A 12,122-nucleotide genomic window follows, 5' to 3' on the forward strand; every position below is an offset into this window, starting at 1 on the left:
CTAATCAAGGCCCTTAAGCCATATTAGCGATTTTGGGTCGTTACAGATTCAGAGACTTGTTCGACCAGAAATATTATAATGTTCCCATCAGGGCAGCGAAGGTGAATGAGTTTATTGGGTTGGTGTAGGTCAGCATGATAGTTACTGAGTACACCCTGAAGTTTGATAGGCTTGGGAAGTTTGCACCAGATTTAGTGCCTACTAATGTAGCTAGATAGGACAGGTTTATTCGAGGGCTTGATGCTATGATAGCTCGGGATGTGAGGATCACATCAGTACCTGGGGGAATGACCTATGCTTAGGCTGTTGAGAAGGCTCTTACCATTGAGGAGGCGGAGAAGAAGATCTGGAGGGAGAATGCTACAAGACGTGATGTTCGCAAAGCAGTGCCTCCATACACAGGGTCTGGTAGGGGTGGAGGCCCTAGTGATCTGAAGAGAAAGACCCCTGACACTTCGACCACTGCTTGTCCTGATAGGAGGGGTCAGGGTGCTCAGGATGGCCGCCAGGGAAGTGGTGAGACATGGAGAAGTTATCCAGAGTGCACGAGATGCAGAAAGCGCCATTTGGGTGAATGTCGGGCAAAGGCTTGTTATCTGTGCGGGGTGGTGGGACACCTGAAGAAGGATTGCCCAACAATGAAGAAAGGGGAACCAGGGAAGGTGGACAGCTTGACTCCAGCTCGTGTTTTCACCTTTATGCAGGCAGAGGCCGAGGCTAGTCCATCGGTAGTGACAGGTCAACTTTCTAACGCTGGCTCTTCTTATACTGTATTGATTGATTCCAGTGATACACATCCATTTGTTTCTAGTAAGGTAATGATAGATTAAGTAGACCTGGTGAGTATTATACTGCGGGGTTTGGAACTATTTTGCCTATAAGGGAACTGGTAGTTTCTAGGAAATGGATTAGAGCACTACCACTGATGGTAGATAGTATAGAGCTATCAGTAGATTTGATTGAGTTAAGTATGGATGATTTTGATATGATTCTAGGGATGGATTGACTGGTCAGATACGGGACTACTATAGATTGCAGGAAGAAGATGGTGACTTTTGAGCCTGAGGGTGAGGACCCCTTTGTTTTCGTGGGTGTTGTGCATGGACCCCGCACCCATTATATCAGCATTGAGGGCTAAGGACCTATTACAAGGAGGTTGTATATGTTTTCTAGCTAGCGTGGTGGAAACCACCAGAGTTTTGCCAATGGGGTTGGTGAGATCAGATTGGTACTCGAGTTCTTGGATGAGTTTCCTGAGGATTTACCAAGACTGCCGCCGCACAGGGAGATTTAGTTTGTCATCGAGTTAGCGCCGGGTACAGAGCTAGTATTGAGGGCACCATATAGGATGGCTCTAGCAAAACTGAAGGAGTTGAAAATACAGTTGCAAGAGCTTCTTGATTTGGGGTTCATCAAACCTAGCTTTTCACCATGGGGTGCTGCGGTTTTGTTTGTGAAGAAGAAGGATGGGACTCTGAGAATGTGTATAGACTACAGGGAGTTGAACAAGTTGACCATTAAGAACAAATACCCCTTACCAAGGATCGATGACATGTTCGATCAGCTGCAAGGAAAGATGGTATTCTTGAAGATTGATCTTTGATCTAGTAACCAACTGAGGATCTAGGACAGGGATATTCCGAAGATGGCCTTCCGAACGAGGTATGGGCATTATGAGTTCTTGGTCATGTCGTTTGGTTTGACCAATGCCCCAGCAGCATTCATGGACTTGATGAATATGGTGTTCAAGGACTTCTTAGACCAGTTTGTGATTGTCTTCATCGACGACATCTTAGTTTACTCCAATTCAGAGGTAGAGCATGAACAACATCTTCGACTGGTATAGCAGAGATTGAGAAAGCATCGGTTGTATGCCAAGTTTAAGAAGTGCGAGTTCTGGCTACCAGAAGTGACATTCCTTGGACACATTGTTGGCGAAGATGGGATTAAGGTGGATCTAGCTAAGGTAGAGACAGTGAGAGACTGGCTGAGGCCAAGGAATGCCTCAGAGGTTAGGAGCTTCCTTAGATTAGCAGGATATTATAGACGGTTCGTGGAAGGGTTTTCAAAGATTGTTACACCGATGACAAAACTAACACAGAAGAATCTGAAGTTCGTCTGGTCAGGCAAGTGTGAGAATAACTTCTAGGAACTGAAGCGATGACTGATTACTGCTCTTGTGTTGAGTCTTCCTTCGGAGGGAGGGAAGTTTGTAGTATATTATGATGCGAAGAGATTGGGATTGGGATGCGTGTTGATGCAGAATGAGAAGGTTATTATTTATGCGTCACGGCAGCTGAAGGAGTATGAGCAGTGATACCCTACATGATCTGGAGTTGGCAGCAATGGTATTGGCATTGAAAGTTTGGTGACATTATTTGTATGGAGAAAAGTGTGAGATATACACCAATCATAAGAGCTTGAAGTATTTCTTCCCCTAGAAGAACTTGAATATGAGGCACAGACGTTAGTTGTAGTTGGTAAAGGACTATGATTGTGACATCCTTTACCATCCAGGGAAAGCCATTGTAGTGGCAGATGCGTTGAGCCAGAGGGGCCCGGGACAGTTATTTAGCTCTACACATATATCAAAGGAGTTGGCAGAGGAGATGGCTAGAGCAAGGATAGAGCTGGTTGTGCACTAGTTGGCAATTATCACCTTACAGTCGATCCTTTTAGAGAGGATAAAAGACAGTCAGATGGATGATGCAAGGTTCCAAGAGGACAGAGGGAACGTCCTAGCTAGGGTAGCTAAGGACTATTCCATTTTAGAGACTAGTTTATTATGGTATAAGGATCGAATTTGTATCCCGATAGATGTGGGTATTAGATGAGAGATACTTGATGAATCCCACACTACACCATACTCACTCCATCCAGGCACCACGAAGACGTATCAGGATCTACGGACTTTATATTGGTGGCCTGGGATGAAGAATGACGTAGTGGAGTACGTGGCTAAGTGTTTAACCTATCAGCAGGTGAAGGCTGAGCACCAGCGACCAGTGGGGTTGCTACAGCCTTTGGGTATACCCGAATGAAAGTGGGAAGACATTACTATGGATTTTGTGGGAGGTTTACCCAGGACACTGGAGCTGCATGACTCGGTCTGGGTGATAGTAGATAGATACACCAAGTCAACTCACTTTTTACCAGTAAGAACGACCTATACTGTGGATCAGTAGGCAAAGTTTTACGTGTCTCTATGGGGTTCCCAAATTTATAGTATCAGACTAGGATCCCATATTTACCTCGAAGTTTTGGGGTGGTTTGCAGAAGGCTATGGGGACTCAGCTGAAGTTCAAAACATTCTTTCATCCTCAGACAGATGGACAGTCTGAGAGGACAATTCAAGTATTGGAAGATATGCTTAGAGCGTGTGTATTGGATTTCGAGGGGTCTTGGAGTAAGTACCTCCCATTGATTGAGTTTTCTTACAACAACAGCTATCAATCAACGATTGGTGTGGCCCCATACGAGATGTTGTATGGAAGGAGATGTAGATCACCCATTCATTGGGATGAGATGGGTGAGAGGAAGTATTTTAGACCGAAGATGGTTCAGAAGACTAATGAAGCTATTGGGAAGATCCGAGCTCGAATGCTCGCTTCGCAGAACAGACAAAAAAGCTACGTTGATCCTAAGCGTAGGGACGTGGAGTTCCATGTAGGGGACCACGTGTTTTTGTGAGTGTCACCACTGTAAGGGATGAGGAGGTTTAGGAAAAAGGACAAGCTGAGCCCTAGATTCATAGGACCTTTTGAGATCCTGGAGAGGATCAGGCAAGTGGCCTACAGGTTGGCACCGCCACCATCATTATCAAGGGTTCACGACGTATTCCACATTTCTATGCTTCATAATTACGTCTCAAATACGACTCATGTCTTGAGGTATGAGGATTTGGAGTTCCAGACAGATTTTTCATATGAGGAGCGGTCAGTTGAGGTCCTAGACAGAAAGATAAAGTTCTACGGAACAAGACGATTCCTCTAGTCAAAATATTGTGGAGGAATAGCAAGGTCGAGGAAGCGACCTGGGAGCTTGAGTCAGCTATGTGGGATCAGCATCTCGAATTATTCAGGTAAATTTCGAGGACGAAATTCTCAGTAGGAGGGGATAGTTGTAACGACCCAAAATTGCTCATAGGGCTCATTGCCTTGACTGGCATGCTAGGAGGGCATAATTGGATATATATGTATGCTTAATTGGTTAAATATGTGACTATGTCGCATGCATGATTAATATGATTATTGTGAGTCTGTTATATGCATGTTTATGAGTATTAAATATGCATGTGGGCCATTTATTGTTCATAAGGGCATATTTGTAAATTTGGCCCGTTAAAGGCATAAATGTGATTATATGTGATAGATGGTTGAGACCACACTATTATGTGGATATATTTGCAGTATATGGCTCAAGAAAGTCCTAGTGAGCAAATTAGCGAAATAGTCACAACAGGGTTTAAATACCCGGCTCGGGGGAAGTTTGGGGGTATTTTGGGAAATTTAGATGGTATTTCAAGATTTATTAGATAATGAATAAGCACTTGGTAATTGATTGGACACGATGGGATTAATTGGTTAATAGTAGGAACATTTGAGGAATTAGCGGGAATAGGGGAAAATGACCGTTTTACCCTTAGAAACCATTGGAAGGTTGAATAAACCTAAAGGGCAAAAAGGTCTTTTGGGCTAAGGATATACTTAGATGTGTAGGGAATGATTAGGAACATTAAGGAATTTCTCACACTCTTCCTTTCCCTCTCTCTCACGTTCTCACTCTCTCTCTAGAACACTAAGGAGAACTTGCAGCTGGAAGAAGGAAAATTCAAGGGGTTGAGCTAGGAATAGAGCTAGAAAACAGAGGAAATTAAGCTATGATCAACTAAGTGTATGCTGAGGATCTGAGCTGCAAACTGAGGTAAGGAATTTGTACTGATCATGTTAAATTTTCTGTTGAAACTATGTTAAAAGCTAGATTTTGCATGAATTTTAGTTGTTAGCTGGTTTTGGTTGTTGAATGGTGTAAGAAAATGGTTATGGGTTAGTTATGATGATTGGGATATGAGGATAGGAATTCTGAGCTTGAATCTGAGTCTGGTTGGTCATTTGGGGTATGAAATTGGGGTTAGGCTCGAGGAAAAAAATGCTAGAAAGTGTGGTTTTTCTGGGTTTGGGGCCTCGGGTTGCGGCCCTATTCTTCAGGCGTCGCGACCCGTATGAGTTTTGGAGGCTGGGAGCCTTTGTTTGCCAGGCACACCGTGACTCGAAGGGGTGCAAGTCGCCGCCTGTGTCCTCCATCAGGGAGGACTGGGTCTGTGTTTGAGGGGCGGGTCGCGGCCCTAAATGGGAAATTAAGGAAAAACAAGGTTTTAGGCTCAGGGAGGCTTGGGAATTCAAACCTAGGCACTTGGGACAAATTCTACTACCCGGTTTAGTAGTTCCTAATTCTCTGCTCAGGTTCGAGGTAAGAAAATTGCACCTGTGTGGTTGTGTTTGGGACTTAGGTTCCTTGTATCTGGATATATGTGTTATGTAACTGTATTATTATTTTGTGAAGTGTGAAAGTACGGCCTAAGGGAGATGGGGCTAATGATTAGCGCATTGGACATGGCTCGACCACTGTGAGTCGGGGTCAGCTAAATAAACAATAGACTCGACCTAAGCGAGTCGGGGTCAGCTTAGTAAACATAGGGCTCGGCCTAAGGGCCCTGACCTTGAGCATTTGTATTACTGTTTAAAATATATTCTTGAAAATGCATGTTTACTATTATTAGCTTAATGCTTATATTCTATTGAATTTTTGAATAACTGTATTAAGATTGATTGGATGCTACTACTATTTATGGTTTTCTTGCTGGGCATTGGCTCACAGGTGCTACATGGTGCAGGTAAAGGCAAAGGGAAACTAGACCAACCATAAGTTGGAGAGCTCTGGGGGCGGAGTGTACATAGTTAACTGCTCGTCTGCCACGGCCGAGGAAAAGTACAGGGACAGGGCCTTAAAACTTGTGTTTTTCCATTAGAGTGGCTATTGGTTGTATTATTTTTTGGAGATTGTAAATTATCACTTATACCTTGTTTTTGGGATCCCATGTATTAAACATCCGTTTTAATGAAAATTAACCGTTTATGATCAAAATCACTAACCTGATGATTGACCTTAGGATCACATTTTTTGTTCAAATGACTTGATTAGCAAGTCTTGCACTATTTCAAACACATTGTGTAACGGTCTTGGTTTTGCAGGGCGTTACACGAATGTTTAGAGACCAAAAAAGTAGTTTGTAGGATACATAGACACTTTAAGTAGGCTTTGATGATGAAGAATTGTAGTTTTTACCTAGAAATCGACGTAAAAATTCAATTTTTATGTTTTTGGGAAAAACCCAGTTTTTTCCAGCTTCTTGACAAATGAAAAATTTTCTTGAAATTTTTTTCATATTCACTTTTTGAACTGAATGCTTTGCTAGTCGTATGAATGATTTTGTTTGTCTCTTGATGTTGTTGGTCATACTAACTATAATGTTTATCCTTGTGCACCATACATTTAATATTTTTAAGCATATACTCTATTGGTCAAATTAGATTCTCACCTCTCCTTCTCCTCCTTCTCATTCTCAAATATTCATGCAAGACTATTGGGGAGGTGAGAGACCAATTGACAATGACCTATTAGCTTTGTTTTTCGAAGATACCGAGCAGAACAATTCTCAAATTCCTCCTCAGAATCCTACTTCAACTACTCCTCCCACAACTAAACCCTCTCCTTCAATGGCTCGAGTAAAACAAGTTGCTCGCAAAAGGAAGAAGGACCCTCAAATTGGTCGTAAGGCGACAAATAATAATGAAAGAACATCAACAACTGACGAGGGTGTCGCTGAACTTATCCTTCCTCATGTTGTAGTAAAGTTGGGTACCAAGAATGAACAAGTATTTTGGTATATTGTTCCACCAAGTGTACTATCAAGCGGAGTGGTCAATAGTTACCCTAAAAAGTATGGTCTTGCAGGGTTATCCTATATAAACCAACACCTGACCAGAGAGCAAACGTTCTCGGGGGTGCCTATAGTGCCTGGTTGAGGAACAACATAGATGCGGAGCCACACTATCTCTATGCGACTACTTCCGATGGGTGGCCAACTACTATGAGATCACCCTTTACCAAATAACTCCAAATAGATATAGAGTACTTCCTCACAATAGATTTAGTTACTTATTACCTATCCTTCACTTGGGAAGGTAATTTGAGACTATATTTGTTTTCCCTTGGGAAGGTAATTTGAGACTATATTTGTTTTCCCTGCTCGACCCCTTCTTTTCCTTATTTATAACTTCATCTGTCTGTTTTCTTAACCTAGGACCATGGCATCGACCAGCTTCAACCATGAAATGCGCAACCTGACGGACATCCTCGCCAACTTAACCTTTGATGAATGAGAATTTGATAATAAGCGACTTTCTCATGTTTTGTTATGTTTTCAAGGGTAATTAGATTATTTTCACTTGCTAAGAAAAGTTTTATGAGAAATATTAAGAAAGGTATAAAGTTATTAATTAGTGTATTATGGGACATTCTATATGATTTTCCTGAAAATTGACATATAGGTTGAGTGACGATTGTTGAATCCTTAAATGCAATAAAATGTTGAACGGCAATAAGCGCCATTGAATAGAAAAATCGATCCTTTAGCTAAATAACACAACATTGAAGCATGGAATCGAGACACTAACTAGCTCCTCCACCCCACTTGACCCTAACTAAAAATTTCACGTGTTGATCAATCCACCATGGTAATCGAAATAATAATTCAAGCTAGGAAGATGCAATAATCGACCATAAGAGCCAAGCAACACAAAAACGACCAAACCAATGGAGTAGGTACCCGAGATCAACTCAACTAACATCCACATAAATCTACCTCTTATTAATGGGAAGTTTTCAAGGTGCCAATGTTTATTAGAATGCTCTACAACACCCAAGTCAAACCAAAAATCACAAAGTTATACGACAAAAATAATCTGATTTCAAATAATTAAATTCATTTCAATTAGTTGAGTCATTAACTTATTGATGTGGATTTAAATGCTCTAAAAAAATCTACCTACAACACAAATTGATATAATCGAGTACTATAAACGAGTACTATATGACTATTGCAAAACTGATATAATCAATCGAATTGATATATACATGATTCCGGATATGCCCTCGCTTGAGGTTTTGAAAAATCAACTTCAACTATAATCAGCCGTAAAAATACACAGGAATTTGGACGCTTCGATTAAGGGTTTTGGCTTGCTTTTGCCAAAAAGCTGTGCTATAGTGAAGTGAGTGCAGATCTATGTATAATGTCATAAAGAGATAGCAGAATTTCAGCACCTATCAAGGCGATAATGAGCCACTCCAAGAAATCTGATTTCCTATTTTGAAGAATTTCCTGAAGAAACCGAATATTATGCTGCACAGATAAAAAAAATAAAATGTAACTAATCACATAGGATGAAAAGGCAAACTGCCAAGTCTAGAAAAACAAGAGACAATCTACCGAGAAAGTTATTATACCTCCACAAACTTCAACTTGAAATCGAGACTTGCGAATCTCTGGGTTAACTCAAATTCATCTCTGAGATATTCCCATATCTGAGCATATTTAGCATCTTTCCAGGCAATATCTGATCTGCAAAGCCAACCAAATTTAAAATTAGTGCAAAATAAACACACGAGACAGATGGTCTAAATGATACACAGATCTAATGTTCAATAATAATCTTAAACAGCCAATTTAGCACCTTTGAGCTGCAGCGGTGAAAGGACTAATCAACCCTATTGTTTTCCCTACTTTTCTTTTCTTTTCCCTTTTTTTTTAAAAAAAAATATTTAACAACATTTGTTGCAAGTTCACTGGAGACAGACATATGCTGACATTACTGCAAGTTCCTCTGAAATTCTTCTCCCATAATAACAATTCTAGACTTTATCATTTTCTTTCAAAAACCTGATTGAGAATAAACTTCTGACGGGTACATCATCCACAAAAACTGATTTATTTACGACAGTACAACTAAAATTTTTTAAATTAAATCTTACTTTTCATTTTTTATCCCCTCTCCCTCTAAAGCAAATCTTGCAACTTCATAGTCATTAAATTTCCCTTGTTTGAAAGCACCCATCTTTCAGAAGCAAGCAGCAATAACTCACAGAAAAATACTTGATAAACTAGACAACCTCAAACTGAAAATTTGCAAATCAAAAGCTCTAATATTGTAACAAATATTCCATGTAGCAGACCATTAAAAGATTACCTCTCAAACAGTCCAAGCTTAAGAATCACATCAGCAAGATTAGAATTCGCCTTTCCAACTAATTGAAATAATTTTTTTCTCTTCATCTTAAACTTTCCAGTTGTTTCCATTCCACGGTTAATGTCTGTGAATTCTGCAACCATTCCATCAACCTGAAAGAAAATATAATTTTAAAATTACTTATAAAGAAAATACCTCAACGAAAATTTAAACTCCCAAGCTCAGAACCATACCTGGCGAACGTAGTAATCAAGAGCAATACTTTGACCAAGAACACTACCGATGGTACGAATCCCATCAGTATTAACATACTGTAACATTATATAATCCAAGCCTCCTTCCATCCATGTGTCTAATGTCGACTTCTCTCTTACTTCATACTCTATAATTTTACAATAGAATAAAGGGTGCATATATAAGAATAGTTGAATAACATTATAGAGGTCAAAACCTATTGTTACACAAATTTCATTTAAAACTCAAGATGAAAAGTTTTAAGTCTAAAGAAAGAATCAACCTAAATATGAACATATAAAACTTCACACCAAGCGAAACGAGAAGATTTCAATTCAAAGACAGTAAAATCCTACTTTCATTTTTTATGCTAGAATCATTGCATAAATATGTTAATTAATTAGCTATACCAATATGGTGTGAGAATAGAAAATGTGACAGTGAATTGAATGCACAACAGCTTTATGATGATTTACTATTTCAAAATGGAAGCACATACTTATATCCAAGTGAAGTTTTGAGATCTTACCATCCTTTCTCATTTCAGGTAGTAATCCTGACGCATGTTTCTCTACAATTTTCAGATACCCATCAATCTCATGTTCGCGGACATTAAACAAGACGATGGAACCATATTGAAAGACAACCATGTAGCAGCAGTCACTCCCACTTAAAGAAGCACGCAAACCCTGAAACAAAATTCACATCATCATCTTTATTTATGTGCCAACAAGGGCCGACTATAGACTCTGACTATAAGCAGGGTAGATCTAGGCCTAGGGCCTCCAACAGAAAAAGGTCTCTACTTAGAAAAATATCATTTATATATACACCAAAATAAATTATTTGTATTAAGGGCCTCATAATTAAATTTTATCTTGAATCTCAAATTTCTCAAGGCCAACCCTGTTGTCAACTTACTATAGCATTTTCCTTTTAAAAGGCCAAACTTAACGAAATCCTATATCAAGCTATATAAAGAAAGTATTTGCTTGATAAACAGGAATTCCATTGCAGGGATCAGACAATGAGATGGATCAATGAAAATTTAAAACTAAAGATAGTCCACCAATTACATCATGTAAAAGCACAATTGCTAAAGGAAACAATTTAAAACTAGAATCGACATCTTAAAAGCCTTATAATCATACAAACCATGACCGTGCAGCAAAAGTAAATAAAACATTGCTGGAGGCAATCTACCCATCCCTCAATCTATTCATTCTCACTTTGACAGATAAACTAGGTAACTCATTATTAGTTCTCGGCAACGTAATTTTAGGCATAAAAAATTGCTTTAAAGTGCACCCAATTGAATCAGTATGACCAGTAGTAACCCTTCTTTCTACAATGATCTTTTATCGCATTGTTAGGAAGGTCTCCACTAGGAATCAAACTCAAACCGAGCAAAACCGTTGCCTGACCAGTGACCACCCAACCTACTCTTCATGGTATGCTTCTGATATGATACAATTATACAAAACAAGCATAATTCAAAATAGCAGTAGCCAACAATTGCAAGGCTTACATTGGCTTTCGAAAGCTCGCCGAATTTAAGAAGAACGTAATTAGTCATTCTTGATGTTGGTGGGATAAAATTTGCCCTGTTCTGTTCCACTAATCTTCTCAAATCCACACTGCACAGTTAAAACAAAAAATAAATAAGTAATTACACAAATTAAGGTAACATAATTCACGAAACATTTTGAAAAACCACTACAGAAAACAGAGCTAATAAGCAATAATAAGCCAATTCCAGAAATCTCTCAACATTCCGTAAACAATTATGTAAACGAAAGCAAACCTAGTGGAGAAAAAATAAGCTCTAACGGGAATGTAGGGTCTGGTATCTTCATCCACAGTGCCATCGTCACCATCTCCGACCTCCGAGCAGGAGACCGGCTCGTTCCACTCAAATGTCTGGGCAGGCGACACCGAAGATGCGCAGCGGACGACATGGAATCCAATTCCGGAGTTAAAGCTCTGGCTTCGGAGACCGGAGAGAGAGGAAAGCGTAAAGGTAACAATAGGGGAGATTGCGGATTTGGGAGGAAGAGAGTGAGAGGGATTGGGCAAGAGAGAAGGAAGGTGTGCTTGGTTGTTGATTGAACGGACTAGGATGAGTGGAGAAGAAGAAGAAACGAGAGAAGAGATGAGACGCATGGTCCTGAAATGGGCGTCTATGGTGCGAGAGCGCCACATTGTGAATTGTGACAGCTGAGATATTTGGGAGAAGATGCAAAGACGAGATGGGGTTTTAGTTTTTGGAGCTTTTTTATTATAGTAATAACTTGTAACCATAGCATTAGTGGTAATATTATAATAAATAAGTTCTTTGGATTGTATTCTTTTTTTTTTTTTTTTTTTTTTTTTTTCTTGATGCAAAATAGTAACGTGTGAAATTAAGTAAAATACTACATTTTTAATATTTCATTTACTATGTAATTTATCAAATTATTATTTTATTCTAAATATTTTAATATAAAAACACATGTATATTAGTTTTATTTAATTAGTTTTATTTTGAAGTTATTTTTTATTTTTTTTGCATTTTTTATGAGTTGTTAGCAAACTATTAAA

General features: G+C 39.3%; 1 protein-coding gene across 1 annotated transcript; it reads right to left on the bottom strand.

Moving 5' to 3' along the window:
• Positions 1 to 7,896: 7,896 nt before the first annotated feature.
• On the bottom strand, positions 7,897 to 11,797 carry LOC133798551 (protein RETARDED ROOT GROWTH-LIKE). The gene is made up of 7 exons (XM_062236885.1): positions 11,347 to 11,797; positions 11,071 to 11,179; positions 10,072 to 10,231; positions 9,542 to 9,690; positions 9,309 to 9,460; positions 8,569 to 8,683; positions 7,897 to 8,464 (listed from the first exon to the last, which is right to left on the bottom strand). Exons 1-7 carry the CDS (start codon positions 11,742 to 11,744, stop codon positions 8,324 to 8,326), a joined length of 1,224 nt encoding a protein of 407 aa, XP_062092869.1. The 5' UTR covers positions 11,745 to 11,797; the 3' UTR covers positions 7,897 to 8,323.
• Between the last annotated feature and the right edge of the window lie 325 nt (positions 11,798 to 12,122).

This window comes from Humulus lupulus, chromosome 8 (genome assembly GCF_963169125.1).
Source record: "Humulus lupulus chromosome 8, drHumLupu1.1, whole genome shotgun sequence".
Classification (NCBI taxonomy): Eukaryota; Viridiplantae; Streptophyta; class Magnoliopsida; order Rosales; family Cannabaceae; genus Humulus; species Humulus lupulus.

Excerpts from the sequence above, each read along its gene's own strand:
- LOC133798551 (XM_062236885.1), bottom strand. The coding sequence starts at position 11,744 with ATGTGGCGCTCTCGCACCATAGACGCCCATTTCAGGACCATGCGTCTC. Across the intron at positions 10,232-11,070 it reads GCGAGCTTTCGAAAGCCAAT|GGTTTGCGTGCTTCTTTAAG; the intron begins GTAAGCCTTGCA and ends ATTTTGTTTCAG. Across the intron at positions 8,465-8,568 it reads TCAAGTTGAAGTTTGTGGAG|CATAATATTCGGTTTCTTCA; the intron begins GTATAATAACTT and ends TTATCTGTGCAG.